At 44.8% G+C, this 19006-nt stretch overlaps 12 protein-coding genes across 12 annotated transcripts; 2 read left to right on the top strand and 10 right to left on the bottom strand. All coding sequences in view use genetic code 12, as the record gives it.

Moving 5' to 3' along the window:
• Window positions 1–71: 71 nt before the first annotated feature.
• PTC5 (type 2C protein phosphatase) lies at window positions 72–1772 on the bottom strand (the record flags this gene model as incomplete). The annotated part of the gene is made up of 1 exon (XM_025483881.1): window positions 72–1772. One exon carries the CDS (start codon window positions 1770–1772, stop codon window positions 72–74), a length of 1701 nt encoding a protein of 566 aa, XP_025342096.1.
• A 1151-nt stretch (window positions 1773–2923) lies between these two features.
• Window positions 2924–3280, bottom strand: RPS20 (40S ribosomal protein uS10; the record flags this gene model as incomplete). The annotated part of the gene is made up of 1 exon (XM_025483880.1): window positions 2924–3280. The coding sequence occupies one exon, from the start codon at window positions 3278–3280 to the stop codon at window positions 2924–2926; it is 357 nt and encodes a 118-aa protein (XP_025342095.1).
• A 739-nt stretch (window positions 3281–4019) lies between these two features.
• CXQ85_000119 (uncharacterized protein) lies at window positions 4020–4871 on the bottom strand (the record flags this gene model as incomplete). The annotated part of the gene is made up of 1 exon (XM_025483879.1): window positions 4020–4871. One exon carries the CDS (start codon window positions 4869–4871, stop codon window positions 4020–4022), a length of 852 nt encoding a protein of 283 aa, XP_025342094.1.
• A 313-nt stretch (window positions 4872–5184) lies between these two features.
• Window positions 5185–7767, top strand: DCP2 (decapping enzyme complex catalytic subunit; the record flags this gene model as incomplete). Its single annotated transcript, XM_025483878.1, has 1 exon — window positions 5185–7767. One exon carries the CDS (start codon window positions 5185–5187, stop codon window positions 7765–7767), a length of 2583 nt encoding a protein of 860 aa, XP_025342093.1.
• Window positions 7768–7809: 42 nt separating this feature from the next.
• On the bottom strand, window positions 7810–9105 carry CXQ85_000117 (uncharacterized protein; the record flags this gene model as incomplete). The annotated part of the gene is made up of 1 exon (XM_025483877.1): window positions 7810–9105. The coding sequence occupies one exon, from the start codon at window positions 9103–9105 to the stop codon at window positions 7810–7812; it is 1296 nt and encodes a 431-aa protein (XP_025342092.1).
• Window positions 9106–9260: 155 nt separating this feature from the next.
• On the top strand, window positions 9261–10526 carry RIO2 (protein kinase; the record flags this gene model as incomplete). The annotated part of the gene is made up of 1 exon (XM_025483876.1): window positions 9261–10526. The coding sequence occupies one exon, from the start codon at window positions 9261–9263 to the stop codon at window positions 10524–10526; it is 1266 nt and encodes a 421-aa protein (XP_025342091.1).
• A 110-nt stretch (window positions 10527–10636) lies between these two features.
• On the bottom strand, window positions 10637–12478 carry SSB1 (Hsp70 family ATPase; the record flags this gene model as incomplete). The annotated part of the gene is made up of 1 exon (XM_025483875.1): window positions 10637–12478. One exon carries the CDS (start codon window positions 12476–12478, stop codon window positions 10637–10639), a length of 1842 nt encoding a protein of 613 aa, XP_025342090.1.
• Window positions 12479–13020: 542 nt separating this feature from the next.
• CXQ85_000114 (KH domain-containing protein) lies at window positions 13021–13761 on the bottom strand (the record flags this gene model as incomplete). The annotated part of the gene is made up of 1 exon (XM_025483874.1): window positions 13021–13761. One exon carries the CDS (start codon window positions 13759–13761, stop codon window positions 13021–13023), a length of 741 nt encoding a protein of 246 aa, XP_025342089.1.
• A 238-nt stretch (window positions 13762–13999) lies between these two features.
• Window positions 14000–14941, bottom strand: PTP1 (tyrosine protein phosphatase; the record flags this gene model as incomplete). The annotated part of the gene is made up of 1 exon (XM_025483873.1): window positions 14000–14941. The coding sequence occupies one exon, from the start codon at window positions 14939–14941 to the stop codon at window positions 14000–14002; it is 942 nt and encodes a 313-aa protein (XP_025342088.1).
• A 281-nt stretch (window positions 14942–15222) lies between these two features.
• Window positions 15223–16131, bottom strand: CXQ85_000112 (uncharacterized protein; the record flags this gene model as incomplete). Its single annotated transcript, XM_025483872.1, has 1 exon — window positions 15223–16131. One exon carries the CDS (start codon window positions 16129–16131, stop codon window positions 15223–15225), a length of 909 nt encoding a protein of 302 aa, XP_025342087.1.
• A 252-nt stretch (window positions 16132–16383) lies between these two features.
• Window positions 16384–17022, bottom strand: VPS21 (Rab family GTPase; the record flags this gene model as incomplete). Its single annotated transcript, XM_025483871.1, has 1 exon — window positions 16384–17022. One exon carries the CDS (start codon window positions 17020–17022, stop codon window positions 16384–16386), a length of 639 nt encoding a protein of 212 aa, XP_025342086.1.
• A 751-nt stretch (window positions 17023–17773) lies between these two features.
• On the bottom strand, window positions 17774–18961 carry CXQ85_000110 (S-adenosylmethionine-dependent methyltransferase; the record flags this gene model as incomplete). The annotated part of the gene is made up of 1 exon (XM_025483870.1): window positions 17774–18961. The coding sequence occupies one exon, from the start codon at window positions 18959–18961 to the stop codon at window positions 17774–17776; it is 1188 nt and encodes a 395-aa protein (XP_025342085.1).
• Between the last annotated feature and the right edge of the window lie 45 nt (window positions 18962–19006).

Here is a 19006-nt window from a genome sequence, read left to right as displayed (position 1 = left end):
CTGGGACCGTGTGAATACTTGGTTGCGAAATCTATTCGCATTGACAATTTGCCTCTAAAACTCGAGTCATCTTAGAGCTTGGGCTTGGAGGCATCAATACCACCAGCTGTTGCTTGTGGGTTGGCTTCCAACTTGCCTGCATTGTTCTCATCAAGCTCTTTACCGAAGAAGACCACCGTAACCGTCAAATCATCTCTATAGCGGCGAGAAACTGGACTTGGAATAGAAATAAGCATAGAAGTTTGCTCTTTAGAGCCGCCATTGGAGAGGGCGTTTCTGATCAAATGCGTAGAAACATTCTTGTCTTCAAGAAGGTATCCATTACCAGTTGTGAGTCTATTCTTGCGGAATGGCGGTTTGGATGTCTTATCGTTAGTAATATCAGACACTTGTGGCAAACCCTTCTCAGATGAGCCGAAGTAGTTCCAGAAAGACTTGTTTGGCTTAACGAGCTTCTCCTTTTCCATCCATTTGACAACAAGTCCAACGATTTCTTCGTTAGAAAGCATCTCATAAAGACCATCACTGGCCATCACAAGGAAATCGTTATTTTCAGGACTCACCTTCGTGGTAGTAACAACCGGTTCAGCTGTAACATATGGTGGAGAGTTCAAATTGCTTGGAAGCTTCTTTCCGAAAAACTGTCTATAAAGTCTTTCCTGGATAGACGCTGGCAATTTATACCTGCAATCACCAAACGCTCTACTTGGTTCAAGGGACCCAAGGACACGACCGTTTCTTACGACGTTTGGTTCATCGGGATGTTCCGATATAATTCTAGCAACTTCAGTTGGGTTCGAGCCGGTCTGATCAATACTCAATTGTCTCACAGTCCACTGGTTATTCTTGAAGGAACCCAAAAGAGCTCTCGAGTCTCCAGTAACTGCAACCTTTAACATTTTCGAGTTTGTATCGTAGAAAGAAAGAAGAGCACAAGAACCAGACAAGGCAGGCATCAACAATTCTGCAGCCTTTGCTTTATTGTTATCATTCAAAAGCTTCTCGATGTTCTTGTTGACGATCTCGTGATCCAACTTCAAGAATCCGTTCTTAATGGCCTGGTCAATTGTAGCCAGGTTGGGCACGTAACGCAAGTTCTCTTCCTTCGATGGCTTAAAGATGGTTCCCAACTCGTGAATAACATACAGAATCAATTGATCTCTCAACTTTGACGAGGTAGTCCATCCTCCGTGACCATCGTAAACACCGAAAAACATCCAATCTGTCGACGTCCTCACGTTGTTGTCTTGTAGGATGGGAACCTGGACAATTTCTTCAGCTCTGTCGTCTTCTATAGGAGAGTTTGAAGGAAGCTGGCAAATGTCATACCTAGTAACACCCTTTCCACGGTTAACATAGTAGGACTCTTCAAACTGTCTGAGCTTAGTGCTCACTTGCTCGTCGTTGAGAAGAAACACACCTTCCTTATGCTGCTGAGCACCCACACTGTTTTTGCGAACCATCGAGGATGTTGTGGACGAAAAAGCTTTGTTATCAACAATGCTGGTCACAGACTTGGAAGGGTTACCCGTGAGTCTGGGATTGGAGCCCGGAGGAACAGTATCCAATTTGTAGTAGTTTGATTGGTTGAACGTTACATAGGAGCCCACAATGATGACGCCGGAAACGAGAGCCACATTCCGTCTACGCAACAATTTGTTCTGCGCCTTTCTGGCAGCAGTAGATGCCAGGTTATTCAATAAACGTCTTCCAGTTTGTAGTTGGCGACCGGCAACGTAAAATAGCCTGGGTTTCGAGGCTAGGACATACATGGTGAAGTGGTTAAAGCGGGGCCTGAGGGGTCAATGTGGAAGTTGCTCGTAGAGGGCTGCGATGGGAAACGAAATGGAGAATGCTTAACGGGAACAACACTTGGTAAGAGGTGACTTTCTGCCCAGAGATGTTGTTTTAAACAATCAATATATTGGAATGATTAGATAAGTAGGAGTGCCACAAGTAGGCCAGGAATAGCGTTCACTCGGTTTGTATGTGCCGGAGACAAGAGGAGTGCACAGGCAAATAGGCAGATGATAGGCACTAGATAAGGGTCGAGTAGAGAAGGAATTAGGGAATGAAATAATTTTATATGGGGATTAAATTGGGCAGAGATTTTTGTTGCAATTGATGAATTTTGATGGAAGTATTGGAAGTGGATGGAATGGTGTTGGTCGTAGCAACTGGGCTTACCCCACAGATAGTGAGTATGCTGATTGGATAAGTGAGTATCGAGACGATATGCTCTTTACACCTTTCAGTGGATGGAAATCTATACGGTGACGTAGATTTATGATTTTTGCAAGTACTGATGTTTTCCTTGGCTGCAAGAAAAAATGAACAGCTACAAGCTGAGCAAATCACTATGCTTAATGTCTTGAGGCACGGCTGGTACTCTTCTGAATGTGATGAAGGCCTCTGGTTTGTCAATAAACGGTCAAGCTAGTTATTCGAGAGAACGTTGAAGATATCGATTGTATAGGGCCCCAGGAGCTGATCTTCATAGAGGACACTTATTTCTGGGTACGTCATCTACGGACCATTCACCAGGTAGGAGTACAAACCATAGTCTGTCTCATACCATTACATGATGGTCTGGTCTTGAATTTATGCTACCTTCATCGCTGGTATACTAACTGGCGTTTAAGCATTTTCTATACTTTCATCTCTTCGATGTCTTCATACTCATGCCTACATTTGATTTTGTTAAAAAAGTTTTATTAAACAACCATACTAACTCGACCCATCATCGATTGCCGTACCAAATCCTGATAGCAACACCACAACGTCAGTGTAACTCTCGTTACACGGCACGCCTAGAGCACTTGGACACAGCGTCACTTACAATACATGAAACACCACTCGATGATGCGTGAAGCTGAACAGCATAGTTGCGAGATTAACCCCATGAAAAAGTTACCAAAACCGCTTAAGCAGCAATGGTGACCTCGACATCCACACCAGGCTCAATAGTGATCTGAGTGATCTTCTTGACAATCTGGGCTGGAGCCTGCAAGTCAATGACTCTCTTGTGGATTCTCATCTCGTAAGCATCCCAAGTCTTAGAACCCTCACCGTTAGGAGCCTTTCTGGTGGTGATCTTCAACACCTTGGTTGGCAATCTAACAGGACCCTTCTTGACGATCTCGTTCTGGGCAGCGTTGGTGACGATGTTAGAACACACCTTCTCCAACTGCTTGACCTTGGTGGAAGTCAAAGTGATTCTGATCTTGTGGATCTCCTCAGCTTGTTCCTGGACCTTCTCCTTGTTGATTGGGGCAGACATTATTAATAGACGTTGTTAGAGAAGGGAAAACTTTTTGGTGAAGCCTGAAAAAATTGTAGGTCTCGCAGGGAGCATCACGTGCAGGACAAAGTTGGTCTGCGATGCATGTAGATAGATTAGGGCTGAAGCCCTAAGAGAAACAGGAAACCACTACTAGTTTTCAACCACATTGAAACTTTCAAGAAGTTGCAGTGTAATCGAAATTTTTAGAACTACAGCTACGGGTGACGGAGTAATAAAATAAATGCGAAGTGTTAGGGCGAACATTAATGGTGGGTGCTCGGCCAGAGTAGATAAGCCATGGAACTTCAAGGGAAACTTTCCATAGACATTTAGTGGCTCATAGGGGTCTAAGAAGAAGAAATGCCCCTTTTGAAACGTCCAGCGAAGAAGATTTGTAGTTGTTCAAACAAGCGTCATATTCACCGTAACCTCCATGGTACTATCTTTCACCTTCTCCATCAGAGAAGTCGTATCATCAAAATGATACAGGGCTCATGACCGTCAGAAATCAATTATTAATGGTTTTCTCCAGTGATTATTTTTGGATTGTCAGAGAGATTCCCAATTGAAAAGTTCATCATTGGTCATAGAGATAAGAATTGATGACAGATCCCTGCATTTTTAAGTACCACAGAGTGCGGGTGACAAGCAAGCGTCTTTTGCAACCATTAAAAGGCTCCGACTAAAGTGATTTGTATTGGGTAAATTGGGGTATATATATACATGTATTTTTTTTTTAAACTTTATCAGCGTTCGAAGCTGTCAATTCTTTCTCCAAAGCACCCATTATGCGCCATAAGAGGCTAGTCTCCTCCTCATCAGCTGTACCACTAGTAGCCCATCTTATCTTCCCTGTCTCATCTATTATATACAAGTATCCAGAACAACCATTGTCACACTTGAGAGTTCTCTTTACGGCTCCTGGGAAAAGCTTAGTGGGAAGAACAAAGTAAAGATCATGTCTTGCAGGTGCAGTCATCTTTCTGATATTACTCTTGGCCAACGAGACGAATAAGCCCTTGACCCACGATTGAGGTAAATTAATATCGACAATTTGTGATTGCGGATACTTTTCTTGGAATGTCTGATAGCCTGGCCCACTCAAGTATTCGTCAAGGTAACTCTTCGTGCATTTATCGCCAGAGATCGTCGAGGACATACTGAGGATCGTCACCTTGCCTTTCAAAATATCATAAAGCTTTCTTTTGTTTTTGAGCAAGGTGTAGCCTTCGAAATTGGGGAAGTAGAGAGCTTTACTTTGCTTAAAGAAGGACACCGGAGGCAGGAAGATCTTACCTTTGGTGTTATGAAACGACTTTGAGTCATAGAAAGGAGTGTGCTGCAAATCATAGTCAATTTCCTTTCTCCTCTTCTCTCTAGCTCCAGATGAAAATGTGTCTAGGATAGGAGTTTGGATGTAATCATTCAAAAGGACTGGATTTTCGAAACCAAATGGCTTCGTGATCGGCTGTGATTTCTTAAGAGCAGGCTTGGTGGATTCCTCAAATGTTTTGGCAAATCTAGCCTGCGGTACCTTAGATTTCTGAAGCTGCTTTGCACAACTCGTAAAAGAACGGAATTGTATCATTCAGTAGTTACTTTGTAGGTTTTCCACTTATCAATCCGATCCAATACGAGACTGGACTTGAGATGTACGGGTGTGACATTAAGAAGTATACCGAAACCAGCACTAAACAAAGATAAAAGATACTTTGAAAGCCCAAACAAAATCTTTTGATTCACCTTTACAATATCCCACAAGAAAATCGCTTATTACCTCGCTCAAGCTTTGAAACCGTAGGTCTACCACAATGCTTGTTGAAGCCCTATATACACTACCAACGGTCAAAGAAAAACCGAGTATCGAATCAACCCAATTACCACCTCCAATCGTACGAATCATGAGCATACAACTCCAGGACGGCCTATCAGGGCAACCGGTAGATAAAGTGCTCGAAGACCTATTAGTGAGGTTTCTTGTCAATGCACCTGATGAAGATTTATCATCTATCGAGCGTATCTTCTTCCAAGTGGAGGAGGCACAATGGTTTTACTTGGATTTCATCAGACAACTCAACCCACTCTTGCCAGTCATGAAGATGAAGTCATTTGCACCTGCACTTTTGTCCAAATGCCCTCTCCTTTGGCGTTGGGGTGACCCTAGAGACGCAATCTCGCGGTTTGGCAAGTATAAATCCACTATCCCCGTCAGAGGAATTGCATTAATGAACAAAGATTTGACTAAAATGATTTTGGTCCAAGGAATGGATTCTGGAACTTGGTCTTTCCCTCGAGGTAAGATCTCGAAGGACGAAACTGACTTGGAATGCGCTATTAGAGAAGTGAAAGAAGAGACAGGGTTTGACGCCAAGGGCTATGTCAGTGAAAAGGACTTCGTCGAAAGAACAATTTTTGGAAAGAACATGAAGATCTTCTTGGCTCGTGGAGTTCCTGAAGAGACTGATTTTGCTCCATTGTCTAGACACGAAATCTCTCTGATCAAATGGTTTGATCTTAAGTCGTTACAAAAGAAAGTGAAGTCAAATCCGCAAAAGTTCTTTGCTGTTGACCCAATTCTCAAGGCATTGTTGGCATGGGTTAACAAGAACAAGGGTTTGGTGAATGAAGAAGAATTAATAAGAGAAGCGGAGGCTAAGTTGAAGGCATTGATGGGTATTGGCGCCTCGAATGAGAATGACGACGCAGGTAGAGAATTGCTCAATATTTTACAAGGAGCACCTCATGCTGGTGTTCAAGACCAACAAGCTCCTCCTCAAACTTTCTCAATTCCCCCACAAGCTCAGATGCAAAACTTCAATCCACAGCTACCTTCCAACTTTCAACATCCTGGCTTCCTTCCTCCGTCCCAACCTCTTCCCCAAGCATATTATCCAATGCTTCCACCAGCACATCTCCTTCCACCACCCCAACAACCATTTGCACCTACGAATACTCACATGAGACCCCAGCAAGATGTCAGTGTTCCTCAAGATGTCAGTGTTCCTCAAGCTGTGCAGCCTCCTATTCAGACTCCTCCAGTCCAGCAAACGCCTCAAGAGAAACTCAATAAGGAGAAAGAAGTTTTGAATGCGCCCCATGAACTTCCTAAGGAAGCTCAGCATCTTCTGCAATATCAGACGCAGCCTTTAGAGCCTTCAGCCCAAAGTCTTTCTCTACCAAAAAGAATTTCAACCTCAAAGAACTCGAAAGAGTTTTTGTCATTGCTTCAGAAGGCTCCAAAAAGTTCAACCCACGATCATTCTTCTGAAGCTTCCGCGGAAGCAAAGCAACGTAATAGATCAAGAGCGGATGAGTTACTTCTGTTGTTCAAGAAGAAAGATACTGGTTCTGAAACTTCGTTACATCTGGCCAAGTCTATTGATAAGGTTGGCCTTCCAGCCACTCCTGATGCGTCTATCGTTCATCAAGAAGATGCCGAAGAAAGCAGTGCAGATTCAGTGAGTCGATCAAACACCCCAAAGAAGATCACGCTATTAAAGAGAGAAAAAGACAAAGATGCATCAGCTACTTTGCTTGGACTTTTAGGAAAGCGTCCACCAAAGGATGAAAGCACTGAAGTGCCGGTCGCAGAAGATGCTGGAAGAGAGGAACTGACGGAAGCTGAATCTTCGAACCCATCTGCGTCCTTGTTGGACATACTCAATGGCGGCAAGCTGCCAGACTCTGGTGACAAGAACCAGGTATCATCCCCACAACCAGTATCACTGACTGCATCTGCCGATCTTCTTGGAATTTTGAAGAAGGGAAACACCACAAACAAAAGTCAGCAAGAACAATCGCCACAGCCATCTGAGAGACCAATCAGAATTGCAAAAAAGAGTGCTGGAACACCCATTGATCTCAAGGATATTTTGACAAGAAATGCTGCTGGTCCCGAAAGCTCCCAAGAGCAAACACCTGCTTTCAACCCTCCTTCCAAACTGAAAACGACAAATTCCGCTGGTAATGATATACTCGACCTTCTTAACAGAAAGTCTGCTACTCCAGATGCGGTCAGAATTACCCCACAGCCAGAGCAGGCGCCAGCCGACAACTTTGAAGATTTTGAAGATTTTGAGGACTTTGACAATCTTGAAGAAAATGGTGGTGTGGCGGAATCCCAAATTAGACCATATGTCGACAGTACTGATGATGATGATTTCGAAGACGCCCAAGCTGCCCATCCAGCTCCTCAACAACCGGCACAAACCGACTTACAGGAGCACACGACGCTGTCACCCGCTTTCCATAGATCTGATAATTTTCAGGACATCTACGGAGCAAGTAACGAGACTATTACTTTACCAAGTCATACTGCTCCTAGACAGAATCCAACGGACCATGGCGCTAACCTACTTGCATTATTAGGAAAGAAAGCACCAGCTAAACCAGCATCTTCGGCAGCTCCTCAACCATCCGAGCCGCTGTCCTCTTCTGGCCGAAACGAGTTATTAAACCTCCTCAGACGCGGACCACCTAGTTAGTAATACGAATAGATAAAGTTGGTTGGAACTGTCTATATTGGTCTATTTGATTCCAAATAATGCATCTGCATTCTTCATCTTAATTTTGGGTTTCCTTTTTGGTACCCGTTCAGTGAGTAGCGAATCACTTTCTTTAGGCTCTTCCTTGACTCTGGTCTCTTCGACCTTTTCGATTGGGGCTTTTGCAGATGTTTCGGACCTAATATAAAGATACGGGTTTCGCCCAACAGAAGACGACTCACGCTTAGCCCAAGATCCCTTAAGTTTACGATATAACTCCATGGGGTTTCGTGAATCAATCATGTCTGGGAAAAGTCTAATATCCCAAATAAGCGAATTGGAAGGAATATTGACAAGGTCACTGTTCCTCAGAAGATATAGAGCCATCGCGATCAACTTGTACCTGACAAGACGATCGAAATTGTAATAACCACTATGTAAAAGCCGCCACTGAGTACCTCCTATGGGTGTTTCTGTGGCGCCATTTAGTCTATCTGCGAAGTTGGATTCCTTGGAAGCCATAATATCAGTTGAAAGGAAGGTAAGTGAAGTCAGCGTATCCTGTAAAAAACGACGAAGCCCATCCTGAGTAATATTCAGGCAATTGACAATTCGTAGTAGCTTCATCTTGGAAGAATTTTTGGATGAGATTGCCCGACCCAAAGTGTAAAGAAATTGGTCGTCAACCCATTCGTTGGACGAGATATCCAAGCCAGCTAGGTTCGGTGCTTTGCAGAGGTTCAAGACCTGCTCTTTCCTCATAGGCTTCATTGAAGAACAATCCAATATGACATGTGCATCAACTCCCGAGACAAAGCACACAAACTCGTTGTAGGAAATATTGGAAAACACATTATCGATCCTATGTCTGCGGGTAGATAGTAGTAATGACATGATAGCCTTTGAACGCTCTTCTTCCCGAAGATCAACATGGTGGCACTTAAAATCATAGTTTGAGCCGAAATGTTTAGCAAACATTCGAAACACATGTGGCAGATCTAGGTTAAGCTGGCAGATCACCCTCCACACATGTTTCCAGCACGAAGTCCACGAACAAGTTGTCAAGTAAGAAGGTTCCAAAGCATCTGCATTTTCTGCCAATACTCGTGAACAAATATACCTCAAAGAAGGAAGCTTTTTATATTCCTGAACAGCTTTTTCAGGTTCAGCCTGGGGCCAGTACTGCCATAGATAAGGTACAGCTCCAGAGGCATCAAACTCGATTTTGGGTGGAGGTGGCTCATCAGTGGGCCGAAGAATTACCCCTTTCCTACGAATCCGCGGCCTAAACGCTTTACGTCTTCCAGGTTTACGGTTGTACCTTCGGCGATTGAACATTTGGAGCCAGCTACCAGGGTACACTGGTCTGTTTATGATTCCCCATACTACCTCCCACACTATCTTGAAATGTACGGGTGCGAAGTGTCGATGCTCATCACCAACTGGAAAGTTGATACAACTCTGATAGTCAAGGAAATACTGCAAATAGCGTTATGAAGCTTGATACTTCGCATATGCGGTACCTTACCGCTGACGATTTCCGTGTCCTTCAAGCTGTGGAGCTTGGGTCGAGAAATCACGAGCTTGTTCCCACTCAGATCATTCACTCTGTGGGAGGCCTCAAGTCTCCTTCTGCTACGAATAGATCTCTAGGAGATCTCGCAAAGTTGAAACTTGTCGCTCGTTTAAGAAATGCTAAATACGATGGTTGGAGACTTATGCACACAGGGTTCGACTATTTGGCTCTTAAGTCTATGTTGAACAGAAACACTCTTTATTCTGTGGGAACTACCATCGGTGTTGGTAAAGAATCTGATATTTATTCCGTGAGTGACCCAGACGGAACCCAAAAAGTTTTGAAAATCCATCGTTTGGGTAGAACCTCGTTTAAGACAGTTAAGAACAATCGTGACTACTTGAAGAACAGAAACACATCCAATTGGATGTACTTGAGTAGGCTCGCTGCTGAAAAGGAATATGAGTTTATGAATATTCTTTATAATAACGGTTTCATTGTTCCAATTCCATACGATTACCTGCGTCACTGCGTGTTGATGGAGTGGATCCAAGGATACCCAATGAAGCACATGAAGAAATATGCCACATACAAGAAGTTGTATTCTGAGTTGATGCAATTCATTGTCAAGTTGGCTAACAGTGGATTGATTCATTGTGATTTCAACGAGTTTAATATCATCATCAGAAACGAACCAAAGAATGGATACGACTTTGTCGTTATTGATTTCCCCCAGTGTGTCTCCATTGAACACCCAGATGCCAAATTCTACTTTGATAGAGATGTTGAGGGTATACGAGCATTCTTTGAAAGAAAGTTCAACTATGCTCCAGGACATGATGCTACCATGTTTGATACTGAAGGATATGGTGAAGGCTACAAATACGGCTACCCCAACTTCATAAGAGATGTGAAGAGGGAATCTAATCTTGATGAGCAGGTAAAGGCATCAGGATGGACCTCAAGCAAATCTAAAGAGAGCACAGATCTAGAAGATGCTGTTCTGGGAATGAGAGGATTAGATTTGGAAGATGACCAAAACGAAGCATCCGAAGTTGAAGAAGAAGAAGACGACGACGATGAAGATGATGAGCTCTACGACGAGGACGAGCTTGAAGAAGACGAAGAGGAAGAAGAAGAGGAAGAAACCAACGAAGATAACGAAAAAATCATCAAAGCCATTTCCGAAGGTAACGCAAACCTCAAAATGGATAAGTTGGGAAATTACATACTAGACGAATAGACTTACAAATAGTTTTCTTGACTTGATCTTTATTGCCCTTAATAAACAGATGGAAAGGTTTTTATACACGAATTATCACATCCTTCTTATAGTTTTCCACGATGCTATGTTTAACGAGTGGCCATACCCTTGGTGACGGCTCTCTTCAAAGCCAACTCAGCCTTTCTGTAGTCCTCACCGGAAGACTCCTCAATCTCCAAGGTCTGCATGGCGTCAGAAAGAGCGGACTCGATCTTGTCCTTAGCAGACTTCTTCATCTTGGCAGACAAGACTGGGTCGGTGACAGTGGACTCGACGGATGCAACGTAAGCCTCCAACTTCTGCTTCTGCTCGTGTCTCTTGGCGAAAGCGTCGTCGGCGTTCTTGAACTTCTCGGCGTCGTTGATCATCTTCTCGATCTCGTCAGTAGACAATCTACCGATAGAGTTAGAGATGGTGATGTTAGCGGATCTGCCGGTAGACTTCTCAACGGCGGTAACCTTCAAGATACCGTTAGCGTCAACCTCGAAGATAGACTCCAAGACTGGCTCTCCAGCTGGCATTGGTGGGATGTTCTTCAAGTCGAACTCACCCAACAAGGTGTTCTCGGAACAGTTGACACGCTCACCCTGGTAAACTGGGAACTGGACGGTGGTCTGGTGGTCAGCAACAGTGGTGAAAGTTCTTCTCTTGATGGTTGGGACAGTGGAGTTTCTTGGGACGACTGGAGCGAAAACGTTACCTTGCATGGCAACACCCAAAGACAATGGGATGACATCCAACAACAACAAGTCCTTGGTGTCCTCGGAAGTGGACTGACCGGTCAAGATAGCACCCTGGACAGCGGCACCGTAAGCAACAGCCTCATCAGGGTTGATGGACTTCTCCAAAGACTTACCGTCAAAGAAGTCAGACAACAACTTCTGGATCTTTGGGATTCTGGTAGAACCACCAACCAAGACAATCTCGTCAACGGCGGACTTAGAAAGCTTAGCGTCCTTCATGACCTGCTCAACTGGCTCCAAGGTAGACTTGAAGAGAGCAGCGTTGATGTCCTCGAATCTAGCTCTAGAGAGAGGAGCAGAGAAGTCCTCACCCTCGAACAAGGAGTCAACCTCAACGGTGGTGGAGGTGACAGAAGACAAAGTTCTCTTAGCACGCTCGCAAGCAGTTCTCAATCTTCTCAAAGCTCTGGAGTCACCAGAGATGTCGTGACCGGTCTTCTTCTTGAAGTCAGCCTTGAAGAAGTCCAACAAGTTGGTGTCGAAATCCTGACCACCCAAGTGAGTGTCACCAGCAGTGGACTTGACGGTGAAAACACCACCAGTGATGTTCAAAAGAGAAACATCGAAAGTACCACCACCCAAGTCGAAGATCAAAACGTGTCTCTCCTTCTCGGACTTACCGGCACCCAAACCGTAAGCAATGGCAGCAGCGGTTGGCTCGTTAATGATACGCAAAACGTTCAAACCAGCAATGGCACCAGCATCCTTGGTGGCCTGTCTCTGGGCATCGTTAAAGTAAGCTGGGACGGTGACAACAGCCTTCTCAACCTTCTTACCAATCTTAGCCTCAGCAATCTCCTTCATCTTGGTCAAGACCATAGAAGAGATTTCCTGTGGGGAGAAAGTCTTGGTCTCCTCCAAGTAGTCAACCTCAACAAGAGGGTTGCCGTTGGACTCGACAACCTTGAAAGGCCAAGCCTTGATGTCCTTCTGGACGTTCTCGTCATCGAAGGCACGACCAATCAAACGCTTAGCATCGAAAACAGTGTTCTTTGGGTTCAAAGCGGCCTGGTTCTTAGCAGCGTCACCAATCAATCTCTCCTCAGGGGTGAATGCGACGAAAGATGGAGTAACTCTGTTACCCTGCTCGTTGGCGATAATCTCGACAGCGGAGTCGTAAGTAGCAACACACGAGTAAGTGGTACCCAAGTCAATACCAATAGCACCCTGGAAAACACCGTCAGCCATTTTAGATTATGTTAATTAAAGAAGAAGTGGTGATGGAGGTGAAAAATTTTTGGTGCGAGTCCTGAAAATTTTGCATCCAGTGGGCATCTAGGAACCGTTGTGCGCACCCGTACATCCCATCTTTCAAACTGATGGAGTTACCCGGCCATTGGCCTGTCTGCCTCACTGAGGCCTATGGACCATGTCTTGATTGTGGGGCAGAGCTCCATGAGAGACCAGCCAATACAACAGAAACTTTTTTGAAGCTTCAATTCGATGTAGTTAATGCTTGTAAGTATTACCTTGGTGTCTTAGAGGACAATTCCAGCTTGATTAGCCTCGCACATTCTCCAAAGTTGCCTTGGTGGACCTCTATTCAGACCAGTTAAAGACCCTTCACTGATGACCAAGTCAATTCTAACAAAAACTTTACCCATTTTTACCCTTCTTCTTGATTTTTCAAGAACCTTCCTCATGGAGTCAAATTGCCTGCTGGTCTAATTACTTGCATTGATGGTTGCAAAATGCAGACAAACGGCGCGCCGTGACATACTAGGTCCCAGTCAGTTGTAATCCATTAGTAGCCTTCTTATCAACGACTTAGCTTCAGTAACTTGTGAAAGCGTGCCTCTGAAAATAACCTGTTGATAAACTTCGTTTCCTGGTAAGCCTCTCATCTGCATGAGTTTCGCCAGGGGAATAGGCGGGATACTGATATCGCAGCCCGACTGAAACCTTATTTGAGCGATCCGGTTCCCGGCAGTTCCAATGATATAAGTAACTTTGTTTTTGGGCAATTGAATTCCTTCTATAATCTCATTTGATGTCTGTGGTCTCCCCCACCCAGGTTCTGGCTCTGGTAGTATATCTCTCAATGATTCAGGAGGAGTCAGCTGTAGAAGGGAAGTGTAAGGCAGTGAATCACAGGGAACCCAATCCTTTAGTGGAACTCCTTTGGTAACTTTCTGGAACGATTCGGGAGCGTTTTGGTCAAGTTTATGAAGCATAGTCAAGATGTCAAGGAGGATATGCTGGTTTCCTGCTAATGTTACTTCCCATGAGTTTGGAGCCACTTTCTTTATTTTCACATATGGAGCTTCCATTACCTTAGGTCCTGTGATTTCAGAAGCCTTGGGTTCTAAAAGTTCAAGTGCTTTGATAACCTCGGCTGTAGTGAAAGTAGATCTGATATAGTTTACGACTTCCATTTCATACATCGGCAGATCCAAGGCGACAGAAATTTCAGCCAAGGCATATACCATATATTCGAAATCTAGACTGCTGGGAGTCGGAATGTAAATCATTATGGTGGTTTGGAAAACGTAATATTGGAATAACTGATGAGTATCGTGGCGCTTATAGGTTATATAATTTATGGAATTGGCCGTGGACGCTACTTTTTTGCAGCCAACCCGCACATACATTAGCCGAAACAGCCTAACCGAGGTGAAACATACATTAAACTACACTACCACCAGAATGATTAATTATGTTGCTTGTTTTAGTCTAAATACGGTTTAGATTAATGATGCCTCACTTTGCTCAACCTGACTTGATCTTCTCCTCGTAAAGTCTCTTGGCCACACCATAGAGAAACATGAACTGGTAGACAGTCTGTACCATCATCATTCGCTGACTTCTGAGCCTGGTGACAACATCGTAAACAGGGTCTTCGATGTCCAGCGCAAAGAAGGTAGGCCCATTGAGCAAGTAGTCTATAGCTATATAAGTGCCTGTTCTGCCTACACCAGCAGAGCAGTGAACGATTGGAGCAATCTGGGGGTCTTTCTCGGTGACTTTCCTGATCTCCAATGAGAGAGCTAAGATAGGGTCCATGGACTCAGGTACCTTTGCATCCTCCCACTTCTGAAAATAATAATGAAGAACAGTCTTTGAAGTGGTTGGAGAATCCAATGTGAACTGGGAGAAGATAAGGTCACCGTTATGGATGCGTTCAGTGCTCTTCAATGTGATCTTGAGCTCACCAGGTGAAATGCCATCCGTTCGAAGCACCTCAGTGAAGTCCCACATTTCGTTCTTTTCCTTGGGCCAATACCTCGAGCACTTCTCCCTTCCAGCTTCAACCAACGGCGTCATCATTGCCACAACTATAGTATCGGTCTTCTGCAACTCTGCCTGGTGGAAAGCCATTGCCCAGAAATGAGGAATCGTATTCACCAACGGTCCTTGGGCAGCAATATAGTCGAACCCCTTTCCTAGACTTATTTTTGAAGCATTGATATAGTCCGATTGGGCTCCAGGGAGAACTGGCAACTGGACCCTGGTCTTATCCCAAGGGAAGACATTGGAGTACCTGTTCCTCAAAGCATTGTTCTTCTTCAACGCCTCCAGAACCGACCATTCAGAATCTAGAACCTCTCCGTAAGCATCATCTAGATGTTCGTCACAGGCTTGGGAAATCTTAAGGAACTTAGCCCTCTGCTCAGCTGGAGCTAGCTTGAAGTAGGCTGGACCCGAGGACATGCGGCGCTTGATCTTGTCTTTTATTTTGGACAAAACGGTGGTGGAAAGTTGCCTTTGAGCAGGAAGATAGGCGATTGACAACTTAATTATTAAATACAAGCCACCTTTGCTGTTGGTTAATGACGATTGCCAAATGTCTGGGTTCCTAAATCGTTGCAAATCTGCAGTACACAGCAGGGTCTTGCAGAGTCCTGGGTGAGATTTTGTTTGTCGCTCTAATATGGGTGGTGTAATTTTCTGCCTACAGTACTATACGGCTGTTTAGACTTCCCTTTTGGTACTTACTTCAAGAGGGAATAGATGTTATTTTTAATGTTCTCGTCCACTTCAGGCTTTTCTTCAAGAACTCCTGCGGTCTTCAATACCTTGGTGGTGTTCAGAACAACTCTCTCCCAGTCAATCTCCTTCTCTCCCAACTGTTCATTGAACTTGACTGTCTTTAACCATTCCTTGGCATCCTCGGCGGAGTAATCGAGATTGGTAGAAATGTGCTTGACTGCTTCGTCTGGGTTCTGCAAGAAGTATGCAATTCCTTTGTTCACTGCGCCCAAGAACTTCTTCACCGTCTCGGTGTTGGTCTCTTTCCTCACAGTAACAACCCAAGAAGGCCATGGGGTGTAGATTTCTCCAATTCTTTTGATTTCTCCAGAGTCGTAGTACTTTTTGGATGTGAAGTGTTCCCACATGAATGCTTCGGCGTGCTTGGGAGTACCTTCTTCACTGTACTTCTGGTTGACAGCATCTCTCAAGTTCTTGAAGTTGGACAAGATAGGGAAATCGCTGAAATATGGAGTAGGGAAGTTCAATTGCAATCCAAGTACAAACAGCATAACGTATGAGCCCGATCCGATTCTAGAAACACCGATTCTCTTACCAGCCAAGTCCTCTGGTTTCGTCACATCCTCTCTATCTATACCAGAAGAGATGGCCCAGCACAAGGGACTTTCCACATAGGTACCAATAACGTTAATTTTATCGTTTCCTTTGCCAATGTCACTCACAAAGGCTTCGGTGAGACCAATAGCCACATCCACTTCACCCTCATTCAAGAGCTTAATGAGTCTTCCACTGCCCTCAATGACAGGCACGAACTTGACTTCGATGCCAGCATCGGCGTAGTATCCGTTATCTTGGGCAAAAAAGAGAGGAGTCAGGAAATGTTCTGGAATGTATGCGACAGTCAATGACATGGTAGTTGATGGTGATAAGCCAAACCCTCACTGGAAACATCTCTATCCCCAGATCAAGCCTCTGAATTGCCAATGAATGCACGTGACAATGCTACAAATCTGGATCCAACGTGCTCTACAGCCGTAGCATTTATATATACCCAGGAACCCCATTGTTAAAAGAAGAAATTAAGCCCTAGCCAGCGAATCCGCTGAGCAAAGTAGGGCAGTGGCGAAGGGTGCGTGGGAGAACCCCGAACCCTTATGGAGAATCTAACAGCAGCTCGAGTTGGCATTTCTTTGACCAGCGTTACCACTCAAGTCGATTCTACCTCCTTCTTGAGGTCTGGAAGCTTCAGGGGCTGCTGGCTTGGCCTCTGGAATCTTGGAGCCAATGGCGACAAATACATCATTCACATTGTGCGACGTTTTTGCAGAAGTTTCAAAGAACAACAAGCCTTCTTCATCAGCCAACAGCTTACCCTCTTCTGCGCTCACCTTTCTCAACGAATCATCATCGTCGTCATTCTCGTCTGCAACCAAGTCGTACTTGTTGCCCACCAAAGCAATAGTGATATCTTTGGAGGCCTGCTCATGCAACTCCTTCACCCAGTGTCTTGCTTTGATGAAAGAAGCAGGCTTTGTGATATCGTAAACCACCAAAGCGGCCTGTGCATTTCTGTAGTACATTGGTGCCAAAGAGGCAAACCTCTCCTGGCCTGCGGTATCCCAAATCTCATACTTGATCGTTCTCTCACCAATAGTACACTTTTGGGTTAGGAAAGCTGCTCCAATAGTAGGCTCCTTGCTCTCCTGAAAGTCGTTGGAGACAAATCTCATCACAAGGGAAGATTTGCCTACGGCTGCCTCTCCCAAGAGCACTAACTTAACCGAAGTGGTTGCCGAGCTCATATTGTGGATATGGTTAAATGTGCTTGTGGATAGGTATTATGCGAAAGGTACAAATGAACTTTTAGGGTAAAGCGGGTTGTGTTCGGCAAAAGGTGGTACGGATGCCTTTGGGGGAAGTTGATCTAAAATCGAGGTATGGGTCAGGAGTTAACAGGGCGGTACTTGACAAGTACATTTGGGGCGGTTTGTGTGCACTACCACCAGTGATAAGATTGCCAGAATTGCAGAAGAAAGGAGACTGTGCTTATCGAGGGAACGAGGAGAAAACCGAGCATGAGAATTGGAGGTTTTGTTTGTTTTGATTTGTCTATATTGTAGTTAGTTTGTTTTTTCGTGATGGTGTGGATCGGACGTCTCAGAGAGAAGCACATGCTAGTATGGTGAGGCTAGCCAAAGACAGGGTATATAGATCCACAGTATCACCACATACTGCAGCGTGTACGAGATTGGCAGAGGGTATTAGTATGATGATGAGGAGAAGAATATAGTAGAAGTCAGTCAAGCTTTTTCTCTTGTTGCTCCTTCCAATGCCCATGGACCTCATACCCAAGAAGGTATCAATACCACTATGGTAGTATAGGGACCCTTTGTAAGGATCCCGTTACCCAAGCAAGTCAAACTTCAAAGTAACAACCATCCTCAGTATATCGCCTGAATTCACTTCATGGGTCAACCCCTATGATACTTTTCGCAGCCACACAGGCAGGCTCGGTTTGCAGCCATTGAACAAAGGCTTTAGGGCACAGCAACTTTATCCGAGAGCTTGATCCAGAGGCTTCTTGTCGTCCTTTCCACTGACCTTCTTGGCGACCCAGAACTCTGTATCATATACAAAATTCCCCAAAGCTTTGGGGTCGCTGCTGTAGGTTGTCTTGATGCCCAGTTCTCTTTCCTCAAACTCAAAGCCCAACTTCTCAATCACTGCCACCAACTCGTCTCTTGTCAACTCTAATCCTTCCATGATCAGATTCACGGTTTCACCGTCCCTTTTGACTTCAATTGTGTTCAGGTCACCTTCGTAGTGCCAAAGTAATGGTCCCAAATTAACCCATATTCCTCCCTCGCGAAGGCAGTGGTGGATCGTCTTGATATAGTCAAGAACATTATGGGCAGTGTCCAAGAAGAAACACGTAGCCACCACATCAAAAGCTCCAGCGTTCTCTCCTCTGAATTCGCTGGCTGCCGCATCTTCAGTATAGGCGTCGCTGACAGCTAGACCACGAGGCCCATAGAGGTCTACAAATGAACCCGCAGCCATAGACATCAATTCACCAGCATCTTCACGTCCTTCGAATATTCCCATGGGGCTTTCATCCGGCACTGTCACTGGTCTTACTTGGAGTAGCCTTCTTGATACATGTGACAGCTTGAAAATGTACGGGAACACCGTATGTGAGTGTGCCATGGGCATCCTGTTAAGCACGTACCCCAGTGCTAGAAGCATGTGGTAACTCACCTCGTTACCCTGGGTCCAGTAACCTTTACGAACAAACTCGTAGACAAGTCTACCGAGCCCACAGCCAGGTACAAGAACACGACCATTTTTCAATCTTTTTTCTACAGCTTCCACAATTCGTCCATATGTGGCTTCTCTCTCGGCCACACCATCACTGCTCCATTCACGCGATAACTGAAGAAGCGTCAGTCTGACTTTATCGTACTCCTGTTGGGTCCCTTTGGCCCATTCGTCAGGAGAGGTTGGAACACCCCAATCTTCAGCAGCTACAAGAGCCAATTGCTTGGTGAAGGAGTCGTTGATACCCAAGCATTGTTCAAGGTCAGAAAGTAGCTGAGGGTAAAAATCGAGGATCTCTTGCTCCTCGGTGGAAAGTGATTTATACTTGATCAGCTTCGGCTTATAAACTTGCTGGTACAGCCAACGGTCAAAAGTATAGAACGCATGGAGCGTCAGCGTAAGAGCCTTGTACTCCTCGTCCATGAGAGTAGTTGATAGTAGTACAGATGCGCACCTCGCGGTGGCCTA

The sequence above is a fragment of the Candidozyma haemuli genome (assembly GCF_002926055.2).
Source record: "Candidozyma haemuli strain B11899 chromosome Unknown A_2014730914, whole genome shotgun sequence".
Taxonomy (NCBI): domain Eukaryota; kingdom Fungi; phylum Ascomycota; class Pichiomycetes; order Serinales; family Metschnikowiaceae; genus Candidozyma; species Candidozyma haemuli.
This window is presented reverse-complemented; position numbering and strand designations above follow the sequence as displayed.